This window comes from Primulina eburnea, chromosome 6, assembly GCF_022965805.1.
Source record: "Primulina eburnea isolate SZY01 chromosome 6, ASM2296580v1, whole genome shotgun sequence".
Lineage (NCBI taxonomy): Eukaryota > Viridiplantae > Streptophyta > Magnoliopsida > Lamiales > Gesneriaceae > Primulina > Primulina eburnea.
Genome location: NC_133106.1, coordinates 23,437,770 through 23,457,818, shown reverse-complemented (window position 1 = coordinate 23,457,818; position 20,049 = coordinate 23,437,770). Strand labels below are relative to the sequence as shown.

The window sequence follows — 20,049 nt, the reverse complement described above, 5'->3', positions numbered from 1 at the left end:
TAGAGAATGGTGTTCCGAACAGTGTGCCTTTCACTGAATGTGTCGATTAAAAAAATCCGAGAAATTGAGTCCTTTAGAATGCATTAAATGCAAAAATTAGCCGGTTTATATGGAGAAATGAATAGCATCCAGGAGATTGTCTCCTCTGTTCATTAGTTCTCTGGGTTCTTCCTTGGATATAAGAAAGTTTTGTAGATGACACTTGGCGAATTATCCTTTTGTTGCAACTACATACAATGAAATGCCAATTTTTATGCTTAATTTATCCTAATATTTTTGCCTGTTTCAGTATTCAGAAGTTATTTTGATTTTGAATGTTGATAAATGTACACGTGACAGAGGCAAAATTACCCGTAATATGATGCCTGGATTCGGGATTTGCATTAAACATGAAATGGTGAATAGAAGTTGCATTTCTGGCAATTTCAGAAATTATGCATGTAGCTTTGTAGTTACCAATAGTATATCTTTTTTACTAGATTGCATTTTGTATTGAAGAGGATTCGCAAGTTACTTGTAATCTTCACATAAACATTTACCAACTAAGAATCGGGGGAAAAAAAGAAAGAAATTTTACTTTTGAAATATTCATTAACCATCGTAAAAATACCAAGAAAAACAAGAAATACTAGAACAAGTTAAGTACGAGATAACAGGAGCTGAAAATTGATCCCAATTCTCGGTCCAATTCCCCGGAATTCATCAACCAAATAAAAAAGTAAAACTAGTATAGAGATTTTGAGCTTCATTATTGTGGGAGAGAGAATCTACATATCCAAGAGCTCTATGAAGTGCCAATCTCAGATTCGTACCAACATCAAGAATGTAGAGCAGGTTAGTGTCAACCGTCGTATCGGTCTTTCAGCTGTTCAGGAGGCTCCTCTTCCATTATGCCTGCACCTGTTGCTGAGAGGTACTCACGTATGGTTGTTTTACGATCCCCGAGATACGTATGATCCATAAAGTTATCATAAGCCATATCACCAAGGTTCATTGCTGCCAACATACTGCAGAATGATTTCATATCTTTCAGCTCAGCAGCACGGGTGATAACTATAACATTAATGTACATGAATGCGATAACGGAGCTTTCACCACATATTGATTGAGGAACATAGAGAAATAACCAAGTAGAGAGGAATGGCCCAAACCAAACACTCCACAGAACAGCATTAAGAAAGGTCTTATTTTACGAAATGAAGATATGATGGCAAACATGTGAAAATCTCGGTCATATAGAAGTTTGATAAAGATAGCACTCACCAGTGCCGGAGATAAACACGACAGGGTAGAATATCATCCAACCAAATCTTGTGTATGCCATATCGTCCATACCGTTGATAGAAGATCTCTTCACTTCCTGCCCCAAACGTCTTTTAATGTTAAGAGATGAAAGACCCAGGTGAAAAAATTGGTTTCCAAAAGAAACAAAATCACCTTTACATCTCTTTAAGAAGTATTCTTCATTACTATAACGTGCACACAACACCTGCATTAATGATGCCATATGCGATTCTTTATCGTGCAAACACTAAGAAGTCTTCATGTCAGAAGAAAAAACATTTTAATTTTGCTCACCGACGGACTTGTGTAGAACAACCCGTTAAATGTTTCTGGTGTCACCTAAGGATAGAGATTTAAAATTAAATACCACGTCAGTTAGTATCTTTACCCTTGACCATCCAAGAATAAATGAAGATATTTGCAAGTAAAAAATAACTATGAAACTCACGGCTAAGAAGCGGAATTCATGCTCCCTCTCCATAAAAGAGGGTACCTGAGAAAGGAAAACAAATAACATGTCAAATTCAGCTGCTCAAGCTCCATATGAGATGTTGAACAGAGAATTTGAGTGTTAGGTGTTCTTACCTCAGTTCTCTGGATCTCAAAAATGGTAATCACAATAGTTTCAGCTTCACATGGCTCCACGCTCAAGCTTGATATCTCCTGATAAATAATAGAATATTAGCCTCGTTCACTTCAAAAAAGGCAAGAATCGAAGGTAGAGGAGCTTCCTAGTATAACCAATGACCTAAAGAGAATATAAATATATGAAACTTTTTGTCTTTTCCTACACTCAGTTCAAAAAACGCAAATTCCAAATTCAAGTGCCAAAAACATTTACTCTACAAAATCATCACAAAGTTTTATTCTTAGGATCATTTTCCTGGTAATTAGTCGAATCTTGTCAGTTGAACATGATACATTACTAGGAAGCGTCGAGAGACACCAGCAACAGCCAACACACACGAAGGGAGCTCCGAGGAATTTGGATTTTATTTCCTCGATGACTCCTTTTGTATGCAATCTAATAAGCGTGTGTAGGATGGTAGAAGCAAACACGATTTTTCTCGTAAACAAATTACTTGGGAGAACTTTGTAAGCGTGAGTATAAATAGTGAAATAAAATAAAGAGGGAATAAGAATCCCCTTTTCATAAAGTTTTCTCTTCCGATGATTTCTCACTTTCTTCTCTGTGATTTCTGATCTCTGGCGTGAATTCAATGGAGACAAGCCTTCTCGAATTGGCTCCATCCTAACCGATCGTCTCAAAGAAAATTCAAACCAATTCAATTATATCCAGTCACGAGTTTCAAACATTATTCAGAAAGATATTGCTATTTCGACTAAATAGCTAAGGTAAATACATAATTCAAGCCTTGCATGCTAAACTATGCCGCAGCAATCATGGAAGGATAACTCAATACATTGATAAAACGAAAATGAAGACGTAATCCCTCCTCTTTCAGTTATGTTATTTGGTTGTAGCATAACGAAAACAGAAGGCATACCTTGGTTTCAGACAAAGCTATGCCGTGCTCGAAGAAAATAGGAGCAACATGGGCAAACACTCTCCTAAATCCACTCAGTTTAGCCATTCTAAAGTTTATCAAACTCGGAAAGGTACTCCTCGCACTCCTCTCTGCATTATCATCTCAAATATTACATTGGCGTTCCCAATCTAGTTAAGGAACTATAGAACAATGGAATCGGCTATCGTAAATAGGAATGAACAATCATTTTAACCCCAAAAATAAGAGCGATCAAATTGCGTAAACCATTCACTATGACTTTGAGTAGTGCAAAACCAGCAACGTTTCTGCAAGCGCACCGGACAGAAGAGAACCGAAGCCACAGATGGAAACAAGTCCATCGGACGACACGATCAGATCGAAATCGGACTCCTCCTTGAGCTCGAAAGGCGATGTATCGAGCAGAGACGACTTCTCAGACGGCGGAGACGACGGAGAAGAATCGCCGACGGACATGCCTTAGCTACGGCTGGGTACGGATGATAAGGTGCGGAGGCTCGCTGGAGGAGTTGTGGGGGGTGGAGATAATAAAGGCGGGGAGCACGTGAGGGGCACGTGGAGGAATAAAAATAAGAATCACGTGTCGAATTCGAGGAGGAATAGAAGGGCATTTGAGATTGGGTCTACCCTTTTTTACGGTTTATTTCATCCTATCTTGTGAGGCACTGTCCCCATGAGATGATCAAAGATCCAGATTTAAATACACATACACCTCATGAAGTGATCAAAGTCCCAGATTTAATCACCATGTAAAATCAATGGCTGAGATCCTGTGAAGACACTGCCTCCACAAGGTAGCATCTACTCTACCTTTTTGACTGCCCCATTTCGCCGGATCCCATTTTTAATTTTTATTGAGATTTTACTTTAAATATTTTTAGTCAAAAAGCCAAATATTTATATCTTAATTATCTGAAACTTTATGATATTATTGTTTTGTTATATCTATTTTGGAAATCATATGTTTTGATAATTGATTAATCGGAAAAATATAAAAACAAAATATCCAATCAGGATATCATTCTATGCAAGAAAATATCTTATTTTGAATTTAAACTCCAACCCGCCACAAAATTAAAAAAGAATTGTCATTTTTTTAAAAAAATATTTATTATTATTTCAAAATTAATCAATCATATATAAATCTTATAAATTATAAATAATGAAAATCTTTCTAAATTAATCAAATATATATAATTATAAATATTTCAAATTAATAGACCATACATAAATCATTTTAAATAATTTAAATCTTTCCAGAAAATATCGACAATACATAAACCATTAAAAATAATATAATAACCCCACACACCCTTTCGTCAAAATCATAACCCGATGTAGCTTTTTTAGTGGTGGGGGAAGTTGGTCATACGACACAAGTCCAAATTGAAATCTCTATATTAACACACTTAATATTTTTTTTTTTTTTCAATTATGACTTAAGTGAAACAAAGATTTATTATACGATTAGATTTGATTAGTGAATCGGTTTGTACAATTGCCAATTTAACTGATTAGAACTCGAGATGGTTGCAGAGTTAAATGGAACAATGATTTAATGTTATAGTAAGTGTCCAATAAGCTAACTCGTGGCTTGAGCTTTATTGACTCTAATATAAGAACGATCTTTATTTTAAATAATATTTTATGGTTTTATCTAATTATGACATTTACTTTATCTGTATACTCATGCAAGTTACATAGACAAAGCCCTTTAGCATAAAATTGGTATCATGAGATCTGTCTCTCAATGTAAGATCATAAAACTCATTAGAAATATACCGTGCGTATATCTTAAATTGGTTCCTAGTCGATTCAGTAACCTAAAATAAGGATAAAGGTAGCTTGAGCTTGAAACTAGTATATGTGACGTAAACACCATGTTTCATTGGTAAAGACATGAAAATATTAATTCATACAGATGAGTGCTTATTTGTTGAGGCACTGAATAACTATCTCTCGAACTTTCCAAGTAATTATCACTTATCGAGTAGATTAGTCTATGGTTATGGTTTTACATTATTAATCCTTAGACCCGGGACAACATGGAGGCTCTGTATACTAGCATGCACTTTGATCCATTTACGGACTCCTTTGAGGGTCATGAAGCCGAGTTTGGGTGTAGTTTCAAAATACGTAGGAACAATATATTGTAGCCGGAGATTCACTATTTACCCACATGTATGGATATTTTATGTGATCTGATTAGTTAATCGTGCAATGAATATCTGGCCATAGTAATACATGTACATTATTGAAAATTGTTTCCTTAGTTGTACATAACATGTTACTATTATTGCTTAAAGATACATCACATCATTGTCGAATTCATTTTCAACTCTCGATATACCAATGGTTGCAAATTCAATCGAGATATATGAGATGAAGGGACCGTATTGTACGTTAACCATAATTTATTAATTCTTGTAGGCACCATCAATGATGCCTATGGGATCATGAGTAATGCTACTAGACGCTCTAATATATATATATGATAAAAGCAGTTAAACTTGAGTCCTGATGTTTTTGATCAAGGCAGTCTATTAAGAAATATTATTCTCAAAATTGGTGTATGACAAAAACAAGTCAGCACGAAAACAGCTACGGTTCATATGTGTGACACATATCAATTCAAACCGCCCAGCTCAATAGTTATAATATCTTTCTAACCGACTAAAGCTCAAAGAAGTCTCAACCGCTTATTTCAGACCGGTGATATGATCTTCCTCAGAACTAGATCTTTAAAGATAACCTTTTATTGCTCAAAAACATTCTCTGACTGGTTTAATACATTCAAAGTATTACACCGCTTTGAAGTCAACGTAAGTGTACATCAGTTCCAAGAATGATCCGTATTTATATCTCTATCCCAGAAAATGAATATCATGTATAGACTTCAAGTTCTGATGCTAAAAAACAGTTACCATAAAAAGAACTCCTCAAGAAAAGCGCTTCAGAACTATGCTGAGCAAAAGGAACATTAAATGTGTTTATTGAAGAACACTTAATGCTCTTAAAGACGAAAGTGACACATCTGTTCAGATGATCAGGTTAATGTTGTTGTGCTCTTCCCGACCGTTAAGAAGATCGTGTCTATTAACGGAGGAGTTTGCTAGCTAAAACAACTCTTGATTTCACAGCTAAAATTCTCGTTGCTAGCATACTCAAAAATCTCAGAGCGCTATCAAAAGCCTACATACTTCATCGCTCTTTCAGCACGCTTTGAACATCATTACATTCGATCTTCTAAGGATCAACTTTGTGCTACTCAAAACAAACTGATTGTTCATATCAGTAATCTTTTGGTAATTTGATTTAGTCTTGGTATCTGGTGAACTAAGTGTTCTTAAAACCCAAAAGTGTAAAGTGATCACTAAGAGTTTCAAAATAGACAGTGTGATAAGTCCTGATTGGAGTGGGCTGTTGCAAGACGTTTGTAAAGCCAAACTCTTTTAGTGAAATCCTCTGTTGCAAGACGTTTGTAAAGCCAAAGTCATTTAATGGAATCCTTCCTAAGAAAGAAGAATGGGTGACATAGGAATATTCATTCTCCGAACATCCATAAAAATCTTGTGTTACTTTACTTATGGCAAGCACTTGTTTTTCAAGTATCTAACTGTTGATTAAGCATGTTAACGTGTTTAAGTTTCTATTGGATATTGTGAACCGGTTTCAGCACTTAATAGTGATTCACTTTTCCAACCGTTTGAGAATAATTTTTCTAACCGCCTAAAAATAGTTGAAACCAACACTTTACACGAGAAAATTTGAAATAGTTCATTCACCCTCCTCTAAACTCTTTCTTGAACCTAACAAGTGGTTTCAAAGCGGGGTTTTTTCAAACACTGATATCTTTGGAACACTTATGGCTTCTTTCAATAAAATTCTGATGTTCTCTAAAGAAAATTATGATGATTGAAAAATTCGTATGCAGGTGCATCTAGCAGCCCAAGATGATGATATGTGGTATATTATCACTGATGGACCAATGAAAATCTCGAAAGTTAATACAGCTGCCGCTACAATCGAAGGTGCTCCACAAATGGTATAAAAGCACAGATCTGAATGGACAGCTGAAGACAAAAGAAGGCAAATATGGATAACGTTGCAAAAGACATCCTCTACAAGATTCTGGACAAAAATATGTTTGCCAAAATCAATACTTTCACTACTGCTAAGGAAATATGGGATTCCAGCGTCCATTGTGTCAGACAGGGATCCGAGGTTTACATCTGCATTCTGGAAAAGTCTGGATCAGGAATTTGGTACCAAGTTGCTATTCAGTACAAATTTTCATCCTCAGACCGACGGCCAGTCTAAGAGAGTGATTCAGATCTTAGAGCATCTACTCAGGGTTTGGATGATCGACTTCCAGGACAGCTGGGAGCTGGAACTAACTCTCGTGGAGTTCACATACAACAACAGTTATCAAGCATCTATTGGTATGGCTCCATACGAGGCACTTTATGGGAGAAAGTGTAGATCACCTGTCTATTGTGATTAGGTAGGTGAAAGAGCAGAGTTGGGTCCAGATATCGTCCGATAGACGGCAGAGTTAGTAGTCAAGATCCGGATAGGATGAAGACTGCTCAGAGCCGACAGAAGAGTTATGCAATTACCGGCACAGATATCTAGAGTTTGCATTTAGTGACCACGTCTTCGTGAAAGTTGCAGCTATGAAGGGTGTAATGAGATTTGGCAAGAAAGGCAAACTTAATCCTAGATTCATAGGACCATTCGAGATTCTCAAGAGGGTTGGGATACTAGCATACTGAGTTGCTTTGCCGTCGAATCTGGCGGGAGTTCATAACATGTTCCACTTCTCAATGTTGCGAAATTACATGTCGAACCATTCGTATGTGCTGAATTATGAGCCTCTGCAGTTTACGAACTTGTCTTCTGAGGAAAGACCTACCCAGATTTTAGACAGACATGAGAGGAGACTCGAGAACAAGGTGATCCAAATGGTCAAAGTCAAGTGGCTAAATCATTCCGAGGAAGAGGCTACTTGGGAAACCGAGACCGAGATGAGGAGTCGCTACCCAGAGCTTTTCGGTACGTTCTAAATTTTGAGGACGAAATTCTTTATAAGGGGAGAGGAACGAGAAATGGACACTGGGGATTGTTAAGGAACAACTCCAATTTTTCACCCCAAGTTTTGGCAGTATTTCACGCTCGAACGAGGAACGAAAACCGTGGACTCTTAAGGACAAATATTTTTTTAATGATTATTTTAATTATTTAATACGCGATGTAATAGATATGAAAATTTTGAAAATGGTTACTTTGCAATATTTTTACACGTTGAATCGCATTTTTAACCAATAGACGAATTTTAGCAAAGTGGAGGACTTTTTGAGGGTTCAGATAATATATTTGAAAATTAATTTAAACAAAATATTTTAAGAGGGTGTTATTGGGCTTGGCAGGCCTATTTTGTTATATTTTGGGCCTAGACTCCTTCACATTTTCATTTTTAAACTAAAGTCCAAACACCCTAATATTATTATTGCATGTAGCGACCCCTCAACCCTAATCCCTCACTCTCTCTCTCGGCATCCACCCTCTCTGAATTGGCAGCAGCTTTTGTTCACATTTTTGCAAGAAACTCTAGTAGAAACGTCGCCCCATCCTCCGGTGTTCGTCCCTTGCTCCATTGATCATCGTTTTGGATACATTTTTGCCCTAAGGCATGCCCAATTTCCTTCTTTTCTCATCGATCACATCATATTATGTGTTTCAAAATGTATTTTCATGATATACTGGGGATATAGTGTTATGCATCGGTTTTACTTGGATTCTACACGAAAATACGCATTTTTCTTGTCATGTTTCTCACGTTTCTTGACTTATATTGAAGGGGCTGCCAAGACTCGAGATTTAGGAGTGATCTGATAGTAGATATGTAGGAGCGTACATGCTGCTCTTGAGATCGATGCAAATACTAAGGGCGAACCGATCGATTCCTGTGTTTATGGCTCGGTTTTGGAGAGTTTGGACGTTTTACTTGTATTCAAGGGCATGGGGTTGAGATCATGGCTAGGGCGGTGCAAGAAGGTTTGGTTGTGGTCTAGGATGGGTTGGTTCGAGCCTAGGCGGTCCGGGTGAGCATAGGATGCTTTGAGGTTGAAAATTGGGGTTTTTTCCCGCAGGATTAGCGCCGCCCGTTGATGCATGGTGCCTAGGAGCTTACAAGCATCGGAGCGCTACTCAGCCAACGCCTAGGCGCTAGTCCTTTACATGAGAGTACTTGATTTTGATGAGCATGGTTCGTTTTGGGTGTTGATATGTCATTGTGTTCAAGGTTTTTGACGATTTTATTTGGTCATATAGGGTTTGGCTAGAAACTTTTGAAATATGGTTTAATTTTGGTTAAGTTCGTACTAAAATGGGGACTTTAGTCTAAGTTTTAAGCGAATTATAGAAGTTAAGTTTTGAGCTCGAGTTTACGTCTAAGAAATGGTTACAATTATATTTGTAAGGTGTTCGGTAAGTGTGATTTGGAACATGTCATTTTTTCAGCTGAGCATGTTAATAGTCCTGGCGGTGCCATGACAGCTGTTCATGCATTTTTAAAATGTATATTTTTTTATTGAACATGGATTTTTATGTTAAAGTTAGAAACATGTTGCATATTTGGTTTTAAAAAAAGTTATGTATATGCGTCAGTTTTACAAGTGATGAATACGATGACATGTTTTTGAAGGAAGTGAGTTGGTTGTGACTAATACGAACACGAACATGTAAGGACAAGGCTCAGTGGATGGGCAAAACTATTGCTGATGTCCACGCCGTCGGGTACCGTGATTATACGTAGATGGATCCATCGACTTAAAGCTGATACGAAAGTCACAACTAACGAGATGAATTCAATAAGGAAAAATGAACACTTATATGTTGATATGATATGACATGAATTGAAACAAATATGTTTACACTTATGTTTATACGTTCGAAGATCATGAAATTTATGTTAAATAAAGTATTTTTCATTGTTGCTTGATATGTATATGTACTTGTTATTACGGTTCAGGGGTGTTGAGTCTTTAGACTCACTAAGTGTGATTGATGCAGGTGATCATGAGGATGTGGAGACTAAAGGCGTTGAAGACTGAGTAAGCGGAGCTGAGGTGCACATGTTAACCCGAGGACCTTGCACTCTTCCGCATATTATGTTTAAGAGTAATGGGTTTTAAACAGTAGTTTCATGTTTATGATTTTCGTTTGTGCTCTGGTGATGGCCGGAATTTTAGATATTCGTTGTTATCACATTTTAAGATTTTGTGCAAATGCAGTTACTTTTAGTCAATGATTGAGTGATTTTTAAAATGCATGTTTAACTTATTTAAATGTTTATGAGGGTGTGTATTTCAGTCACATCTTTAAAAAAAAATTAGTAGTATTTTAATAGTAGATGTCACAGAAACATTCGACCATGTTCACAAACTAATCGAAAACAATGGCTCCAAATATATTTATTTAATATATAATTATATTACATTGGAACAATATTAAAACTATTGAGCAACTCGTGATATATCGAATAAAATAATTCGGATTCGAGTTCAGCTCGAAAAATATTCAAACATATTCAAATTCATCTTTAATTCGATAATGTCTTGTATTAGAAAATTCCGAAATATTTGAATTTAAAAAGGTTGACAAAAATTTTTTTTAGTTAATTGTTTTTATTGATTCATAAAGAGTGTAATAATCATCTCTGTTATGTAGAATAATCAAAACAAGATATTTAAGTTGTTATACGATTTGAAACATTTGAATTGCGTAATTACCATCAACTATAAGTTTTAGTAAAACGACAAACGCTCAATCTTTCAGTTTGTATCAGAGCTATCACGAATTCGATTTCCACTTATATAAAGAGTGAAATTATTGAAAGAACATTATTTGGTGCATTAGTTGTCCCTACTAAGTAGAACAATCGATACGTAGTTATTGAACTGATATACGGTTTAAAAGACTCGAATTTCACCATTATCACCAATTTTAGCTTTTAATAAAGCAACAAACAATCAAACTTAAGTATACACAGTTCATCTAAATTATACCAACACAAACAACATAGAAAATATGGAAGACACTTGAAGAAATCTTACGTACAAAAATAAGACTCCTACTTTATCATCCCCGCACTCAAATCTGGTAACGATCCACAATCACCTACATTCAACCAACCAAAAAAAAACTTCGCATATATGCTTTGCATATCATGCACACATGTATATTTTCAATATAATGCCAAAAAAAAAAAGGACCAGAAAAAGCGACAAGATCCAACCTCAGGAAACACGATTTCAACCGGAATCAAAGGCACGTATCTCTGAGTTTCTATTGTTGTTTCATCTCATGTTTCATGTGTGCAGATGAACCGCACGTGTTTTCAAAATTACGAAGATTTAACACACGCGTCGTGCAACATTCATGAGACAGGAAATAAAACACAATTGTGTAGCACAAGATCTAGAGTGTGATTTCATCCGTAACTGCGTCTATATACAGAATAGGGGATGAGCTACACAATAAGATTATCCAAATGGTATTCGTCGAAGCCAAACTCGTTTTCCAGCGGTTCAATGCCTGCTTGCTGCTGGAATGTAGGAAGTTAATATGATTAAGAATCATGAAGCAGTAAATCAAAACATCAAATTTAATTAGGGAAAAAGCTAACCTGTCTGTAAAGTGTCATTAGATCCTGCTGGCCTAACTGTTCAGTAAAAAGGACATTCGGAAAGCCCATTTCAGGCAGCTTTTCGGCCTTAATTACTAATGAATTATTAGCCAAAGATGAGTTTATCTGCTGACCGATATTTGAGGTGCTTCCCACTAGTGCGGCAGACTTGTTAATCTGGTTGGAAGAAAATCCAGGTGGAATCAGAACCGATGACGAAGCGTTCAGGACACCTTGTAATTTCAAAAGTTGTGCTGATTCAAAGGCAGACCCGACATTTTGCAATCCCCAATCTTGGTTTCCGTCAACATTTTGCTCATTGAATACGTCATGATTTAGGAAAACGCTTCTAGATCCATTAGTTTCTGCGTTAACCTCGTTCTGGGTCATCCCTTTCGAAGTGAGGCACGAGATTCCTGAATCACTAGCAAGTGAAAAGCTGTTCGCTGCTGACTCCGTCCTCTGAGTCCTTGAGAAATCTACAGAAGTATATGCTGGTCCATGAACAATATCCATTTTGTTTCGCTCCAATACACCACTAGGAATTGCCTGGGACATGATGATCGGTGTTGATTTATTCTGTCTTTCCTGTGCAGATCGGTGCAAAGCGGCAAGCTGCTTCGAATCCACGTTAGTAGGAATCCCATGAAGTAAGTTCGCTGGTTTACCATTATTGTTTTGCTGTTGCTGTCCCTCCAAAAACCTTAACTTAGGATTTTCAAAGCTGAAAATATTTCTTTGATCGACTAGGGGCACAGATATGGCAGGCTTGGCTGCAACCCGGCCAAGCGAAACGAGACTGTGCTTTGGGAGTTGATCCGAAGCAGCAAGAGCTTGAAAATCGAAGCCACTGAGAGAGGATATCGACCCAAATGCTGCATCTCCCATAAAAGCATTTCCAAGTCCATTAGCGTGAGGTGATGCACCACTCAGCCTTCTCAGATATAGACGATACTTCTGCATAGATTTGAAATATAAGTTTCAGATTCTGCACAATTAAGCAAATGAATGATAAAACCAAATCATGATTTGTCAAACCTGAAGATGGCTAGCAACATTCTCTCTTGTTATTCCAGGCACATTCATCAATTCCAAGATTTTTTTTGGAACAGCCTCTGCATAACAAGGAAACAAACTTTACCGAAGAATCAGGAAAACAAACGGTAGTTCTTATACGAGCATAATGTCGAGAAAAACAGAAAGAATCGTGATAAACGACTCGTACTGTCGATTCCTAGCTGATTTACAGCAGTCACAAATTGCTGATGAAGCTCAACTGACCAAACAACACGAGGTTTCTTCAACGTAGAAGCTTCATCCCTATCTTCACCTCCGTCTTCCTCGTCCTTCTCCTTCCTTTTTTTGACACTTTTCCAATCCCCTTCATTAGAGGAAGGCGAATATTCAACATCTTCGGAAGGCTTTTGCTGCACTGTACCATCTCCGGCACTTTCCGATTGTTCCAAATCCTTATCACTCCACTCGTTCTTCTTCTTCCGAACCACGTGCTGCCATATGTTCTTCAACGCCTCCATGCGAACCGGTTTAATGAGATAATCACAAGCACCGTGAGTCACACCCTTCATCACAACATTTTTGCTATCATCTGCCGACATCACTAACAAACCACATAACCAGGACTCAGAAAAAAAATTGATAACCGATACCCAAAAGAAAGAACCAAATATGAATCTATAGTGCTTACTTATGACTGGCAAGTCCATCTCGAGTCCTACATGCTCTAGAAGTTTAAAACCATCCATGTCTGGCATGTGGACATCACTTATAACAATGTCGAAGCCATATTTGTTATCCCTAAGAAACTGTAACGCAATCTCCGCTCTGTTACATTTGGTAACTGGAAATCGCAATAACAATAATCAGAAACATAAGAGAAAAGATCGATCCCAAACCTATAAAATTACATATTTCAGGCCAAAAAACCTAACAAACAGCAAGCCTAATAACTTAAAATTACCAATAAAATCTATGTGATAATTTCAGCCATAACTTGACCTCAATGCATAAGATCAGAGGTCAAACTATCTCATCCCTCCAAATATTGAAAATCACAATCACAAATTACATTATTTCCAAAACCCTTCTCCAGTACTTCAAAAAAATCTCCGGACTTCCTCTGCTCAATCACAAAGTACCAAGTCAAGAATGAAACTAATTATGAAAAGAAACCAAATTATAACATAAGATCTGTTATTACAATAGAAAAAAACATCAAAGATTTGAACTTTAAAACAAAATAGCGGGGAAAAAAATAAAACTCGAACAATAGAAGCAGGGCATAAATTGTCAACTGGCTAATGAACAAAGAACACACACACACACACGCTATGTGCCTGTTGCTAATGCAATAGATATATATTATGTTACCTTCGTAGAGGCAATTTCTAAGCATCTTCTCTAAGATCCTTAGACAAGTGGGGTCATCGTCTACCACGAGTACTCTAAGACCAACCGGAAACTGGTCTGAAACGCCATTGTTGGACTTCCATGGAGAACTTGAGCTCGTAAAAGACATGGGCTTCGCCACAAGATTCATTTTTTTCCTTCAAAATTGACCAAACTTACCCAACTGACTGCATGTAAATCGCAAAACCCGTAAAGGGAGGGAATCACTAAAAATCACTGTTACAGGAAAAATTGATACGCGGGTCACGAACATCCAAGAAACGGCCAATAGAAATTGTTGAGGGGATAGGGGAGCATAATTATCAAAATTCAAGCTTTTTTTTGTTATTTTCGTTGGATGAAAGAGAATAAAAGAAGAGAAATGGCTCAACTATAAAAGCAAGCTTCTTTGGATTGAAGATGTTCGCAAGTTATATTTAATGTGATTATTTCTTTATACTTATTTAATTATTTTAAAATTTATTTTTGTATTTGTCAGTGGGTCACTTCGATAAGTGTGGATCCAGCTCATATTGCTCACACATGAGCTTAACTAACCCCACGCCAGCCAAAATCTTGGAGTTTTAATATTTATTATTTATCAAAATACTAGTATTATATTATATTTATTTATACATGGAAATTTCAAATTTTAAAAAAATATTGATTCAACATATAATTCTTCAAAATTCATCTATTTTTGGCTTTTTTGAATTTAGAAAACATAAATCTGTCATCTCACTCTTTTTGTTTAGATATGTTCAAGAAATGAAATTTACCTTAAAAACAATAAGAATGGGTGTCATTTGAGATCATTTCACGGATCTTAATTTGTGAAACGGGTCAACTCTACCCATATTCACAATAAAAAGTAATATTCTTAGCATAAAAAATAATATTTTTTCATGGATGACCAAAATAAGATATCTGTCTCACAAATATGACCCGTGAGACCGTCGCACACAAGTTTTTGCCAAACAACAAACGGTGTATTACAGCGCCGTTCAAGGTTGTTAACTTGCACCCAATATTGGTAGAAATAAAAAGCTCTGTTTGTTTTATCTCTGCTACGGTGAAATCTCAAATTTCATACCCCGTTTCAAATTTGAGTTTTAATGATAAACGGACTACTTGTTGTCGACAAACATTTGTGATTATTACAAGAATAGTAGGTTTTTTTATGAGACGGTCTCACGAGTCTTTATCTATGAGACGGGTCAACCCTATCGATATGCACAATAAAAAGTAATACTTTAAGCATAAAAAGTAATATTTTTCATTGATGACTCAAATAAGAGATTCATCTCACAAAATATAACACGTAAGACCGTCTCACACAAGTTTTTGCTTTACAGAAAATAAGTGTCCATCAATTATATTAACATTTGTTTTTTGCTTTTTGAATCATTAATATAATATTTCTTGCAACTTTTAAGGAAAAGATGTATTATAATAATTAATCAATTTATTTATTATTTAATAATGGTTCATTTTTAAGGGGTTTAGCTTTTTATGGAGGTTGAGATGCTTTTTGAGAGATTGGGAATATGAGAGCACAGTTCATGCGTAATATAAAAATCAATCATCCAGTCATAATTTGCCACGTAAGGCCGTTGAACTATTTCCCTTGTCCAATTTTGGCCCTTTAATTGCAATTTGGCCCTTAAAGATTAGTGCCATCCCACTCCCATTCTACCACTTCTACATATCGGTCACCTTTTTAAAATTCGGCACAAAATTAATTAAATATTAGCTAATTATATCATAAACTTAGACGGCATTTCGTATATATGAAATTATAATATATTTTTCGCAAAAAAATCAAAATTTAAATAATTAGAATTATAATCACCCCGATGTTATTTTTGATACATTAAATTTTGTTTGATATAAATAATTTGGGTCAATTGTTTTAATTGACCGATAATAGATACAATCTAGTTTTTACACGAGTTCATTATTGCCTAGATTTTGATACAAGTAATTTAAATATTGGCTAAGATTTAAGTTAAAAGTGATTTAATTTAATAATTATATAAATTGATATTTGATAATTTTTAATTATAGAAAAATAATTTATATATTAATTTTAAAATTAATAGCTGGACGCGTCGATGTGATGGGTTGTGGGCCCCGTCCTCTTCGGACCAACGCGGAGAAAGTACTTGTGCTGGGACCATTAAAGGGTAAAGTAGACCCTACCCCTGCGGACACTGCCCGCAGGGTAGATCTAACGGTTCGGAAAAATTTGAGTCAATTTTTTTTTTTTTTTTTTATACATGGTGGTGGGCCCGGATCACTCATGTGGAGTGATCCGGGCCGTTCCCTTCCCGTGCAGGCACTGCCTGCACGGGCAGGGTGAAATAATCCCCATTTAAAGCACTTATTAAGATTATGGCTTATTTTTTTTGAGTGAGTAAGATCGTTTCACGGATCTTAATCTGTAAGACGGGTCAACCCTATCCATATTCACAATATAAAGTAATACTCTTTACATAAAAAGTAATAATTTTTCATGGATGACCCAAATAAGAGATCCGTCTCACAAATATGACCCGTGAGACCGTCTCACACAAATTTTTACCTATTTTTTTTAGTCATTCATCCAAGGTAAATACTGATTTTAAATATAAAAAAAATCCGAAAATTACAATTTCTAAATTTATTAATGCCCGATCATATTATATCTCAAATCTTCCAGGTTAATATGATTGATGATCATATATTATTATTGCATTCTAATAATCAAATGTTACCATTATCAAGCCCACATGCCGTAACATCAACTCATTATCAAAGACATAATTAAAAAGCTCGAAGAAATCAACGTATAAATTGGATATAACAAAATTTGGGTAAACATAATATCGATAAAAAGTATTTATATAAAATAATTGATATTGACCACGATTGCCTAATGTCGTTTTCCGAATGGCAACCTGAGATAAGATCGATTAGTTATGAGACTTGAATGATTGGATGGTAAAAAGGGTTAAGTCGATGTTATCTAAGGGGACACTGTCTCCACATGATTTGGATGGACAAGATTCACACACATATTTAATTTTAAAAAAATTAGTGGCCCCCCGTGTATGTGGCTAAATTTAGACCATTGATTCTATCATGTGGATAGTACCCCTACATGTAAGATAGAATCAACCGGTAAAAAGAACATAATGTTGAGACAGAAAAGGATATGGTGTCCCATGGCATCAATTTGGAGCCTAAAATTCACCAAAGACAAATGTGTGATGTACAATACATTTAGTTGGTCATGAGTGGACAATTCATAATAGCACTTCTGTTTAATGATGAGAGTGTATAAGCATGTTCAATAAGACAGAAGTTAAAAAAATTTTAAATTAAATTTATTCTGATGATCAAAATTTTTTTGACGTCGTATAATTCAAACCAAAGTCATAGGATGTTTAGATGTTTATATTTGCGTTTTAAATGCCGGTTTCAATCTATTCTGGATTTTGAGCGGATATTGTCATTCTTGTGTCTCTCTAAGAATGATCGACTATAAACACTCATTTCTTCAATCTTCTAATCAGGTCCACGATCGAAAACTGTATTCTTTGTCTAGATTGCGTTAGAAAACTAGATAATATTTTTCGTTGAGATCAACAATGTCTAGAAGCCTGCGGACACGAGACGGTGTTCTGAGTGGTAGTCGAGATTTGCTTGATTCTCAATCAACAAAGTTCCCGAGACTTTGGTTGACTTTCATTTACAAAGTGGCCGTGAGTTGCTTGACATACTAATCAAATATTTTGGCTAAAACATTTTGATTAATACCTTAACCAAAATTAGTCAATAATTCATTTGGATTCCTAAATCAAAATGGCCAAGAGCCTTGTCAAACAATGGAGTGGCCTAAATATAGTCTTCGAGGAGAGAAAAAAAAATTTCTAACCTCTAAGGGCATCTCCAACCGTCCTCCATAATGGAGGAATCCTCCATTACGGAGGATGAAATCCTCTCCAACCGTACTCTATTTGTTTTCTCCATTTAGAGTATGCAACAGTGATCCTCTATTTATAGAGTATCACTATTCATATGGAGGATTGAAAAAGACTAGAAATAGTTACAAAATAGATAATTTAAAAATTATAATATAATCTTTTTGTTGATCGACTGGTGGCTTGAAGAAAAAAAGATCCACACACAAGTTTGGTCGACTCACGCACCCACACTTGGGTCGACCAAAGCAGATTTGGTGGTGCTTTGGTCGACCAACCAAAGCACCATGCTTTGTTTGTGCTTTGGTCCACCAAAGCATACCAAAGCATACACCAAAGCATGGTATGCTTTGGTCGACCAAAGCATGCTTTGGCTGCCAAAGCAAGATGGTCGACCAAAGTAAGATGCTTTGGCATCTTGCTTTGGTCGACCAAGATAAAGTACCAAAGTGGGTCGATCTTGTTAATCAAACTTTGTTTTAATTTTTTAATAAATTAATTATAATTTACTATTTATAATAGTTATCAAATAGAAATAATGAACAATTTAATCACAAAGAAATACATAACACAATTTATTAAAAACACTTGTTATTGAATTAATTTAAATTGATAAAAATTTGATATTTTTAGACATAAATTAAAGAAATAGAGTCGAATACACATGTACTTGTGTCATGTTTAGCGAATTAATTAAGTTCAGTTAAATATTATATTATGAAATTAATTAATTATATGTGTGTGCATGTGTATTCGAAAATGAAATAAATTAAAAAAAGAAAGTATTTGGTAATATTTAGAGGATATGGGTTAAAAATGAAATAAATAGAGAATTTGGTAATATTTAGAGGATATGAGTTGGAAAATGTTTTTGAAAATAGAGATAATGAATCTCTATTTTGGAGGATAGATGATGAAAAATAGAGGATATAGATTAGAGATCACCTAAGTACGACATCAAATGTTATATTTTAGATTTCATAGATTGATTTAGAATCTTAATAGAACTATAGAATTATAATCTTATTAGGACTCTTAATTTAGAGTTTTCTTTGCCAAAACTTTACCAGATTTTATAATCTAACTAGGACTCTTACTAGGTATACTTGTATTAAGATTCTCTAATCCAATTAATCCATGAATGAGTCACGATTCCATGTAATAATTTTCAGCTCTTGACAATATATGATATAATTAAATAACTATTAATTAATTCTAGACACTTCTAAAACATTCTATGTCATTCTTTCATAGTAGTCAAACTACTTGATAAATATTTAATTATCAAATTTTAAATGTCCTAATTAAATGATTGTGATTTTATTATAATCTTTATTGACAATCAGACATTGTCGATGTGACGATGGTGTAAATCTCGTTGTTACAATGAAAATGGAAAATCATTGTAATAACGAGATTTGGTCAAATATTTTCACTAACTCATAGCTGTCTATTTTTGAAACTTTTTAACTAAAACAGACAGTTGCACTCTCCTCACAAAATTAGCAATCATGCTAACTTTTACTGTAAGGTCCAGGAAATTTCATTCGCGTAACCGGAATGCATGCAATCTAGGGTTTTATTTAAGACGTGTTTATTTGTTTTTATGCATTTAATGTATAATTATTGCATGATAGGATCCATTTTCATGATTATTTTAAAAGTTAATGCATTAGGGTTTCTAGATGCATTTCACGCCCGATCGAGGAACGGAGACCGGAGAATTATCAGGAAAATTATTTTAATTACATAATTAATTTTTATTAATTAATATAAGATTTTTTGAGTGTATTTTTCAAGAAATGGGCTTTGGGTATATTTACCCACCGGAGCGTTTTTTTAATCGGTACGCAAATTTTATCGAAACAGGGGACTTTTTGAGGCTCGGTCGATATTTTCAAAAACTTATCAAAATGAAATATTATTCGGAAGTGTGTTTGGGCTGGATGGGCCTATTTTTATTGCTTAATGGGCCCAAAACATTTTTGTGTTTCTTGGAGGCCCATTAATGCATTTTTAATCCACCTAAACTACAATCAAAATAAACCTAAACCTAATTACATTTCATAATAGCCGTCCACCCCTCCATGAGCAGCACCCTTACGTGAAAACCAGCATCAAATCACTTTTTCTTCCTCCATTTTCGAGCAAGTCTCCTCCTCGCTTCTCCGGTGGT

General features: G+C 35.4%; 2 protein-coding genes across 8 annotated transcripts in view; both read right to left on the bottom strand.

The window, feature by feature from the left end:
- LOC140833914 (uncharacterized) overlaps positions 1-3,346 on the bottom strand; it is a 29,578-nt gene extending 26,232 nt beyond the window's left edge. Inside the window, exons 1-8 of one of the 5 annotated variants that reach the window (XR_012118607.1) lie at positions 3,113-3,344; positions 2,793-2,923; positions 1,870-1,947; positions 1,733-1,777; positions 1,579-1,623; positions 1,438-1,489; positions 1,264-1,360; positions 813-1,007 (exon numbers count right to left, since the gene is read on the bottom strand). Coding sequence is in view for 3 of the 5 variants with exons in the window: in XM_073198422.1 (XP_073054523.1) it covers positions 842-1,007; positions 1,264-1,360; positions 1,438-1,489; positions 1,579-1,623; positions 1,733-1,777; positions 1,870-1,947; positions 2,793-2,923; positions 3,113-3,269 (771 nt within the window). In the remaining 2 variants the exon portion in view is untranslated. Of the gene's footprint in view, positions 1-563; positions 1,054-1,263; positions 1,361-1,437; positions 1,490-1,578; positions 1,624-1,732; positions 1,778-1,869; positions 1,948-2,792; positions 2,924-3,112 lie in introns of those variants that run through there. The other 4 variants (XM_073198422.1, XM_073198423.1, XR_012118608.1 and 1 more) reach the window with 4 other exon arrangements.
- Positions 3,347-10,808: 7,462 nt separating this feature from the next.
- Positions 10,809-14,324, bottom strand: LOC140833913 (two-component response regulator ARR1-like). 3 transcript variants are annotated; one of them, XM_073198420.1, is made up of 7 exons: positions 13,891-14,031; positions 13,481-13,639; positions 13,208-13,360; positions 12,728-13,120; positions 12,541-12,617; positions 11,503-12,459; positions 10,809-11,421 (listed from the first exon to the last, which is right to left on the bottom strand). In XM_073198420.1, the coding sequence occupies exons 3-7, from the start codon at positions 13,272-13,274 to the stop codon at positions 11,347-11,349; spliced, it is 1,569 nt and encodes a 522-aa protein (XP_073054521.1). In that variant the 5' UTR covers positions 13,275-13,360; positions 13,481-13,639; positions 13,891-14,031; the 3' UTR covers positions 10,809-11,346. The 3 variants fall into 3 exon arrangements, with proteins under 3 accessions (XP_073054521.1, XP_073054519.1, XP_073054520.1); XM_073198418.1 differs by lacking the exon at positions 13,481-13,639 and having other exon boundaries at positions 13,891-14,324; XM_073198419.1 differs by lacking the exon at positions 13,481-13,639 and having other exon boundaries at positions 10,809-11,418; positions 13,891-14,324.
- Positions 14,325-20,049: the final 5,725 nt, after the last annotated feature.

Coding starts and splice junctions, on each gene's coding strand:
- LOC140833913 (XM_073198418.1), bottom strand. CDS start 14,059: ATGAATCTTGTGGCGAAGCCCATGTCTTTTACGAGCTCAAGTTCTCCA. Junction 13,121..13,207: donor GATGGACTTGCCAGTCATAA/GTAAGCACTATA, acceptor GTGGTTTGTTAG/TGATGTCGGCAGATGATAGC. Junction 12,460..12,540: donor ATGTTGCTAGCCATCTTCAG/GTTTGACAAATC, acceptor AAATCTATGCAG/AAGTATCGTCTATATCTGAG.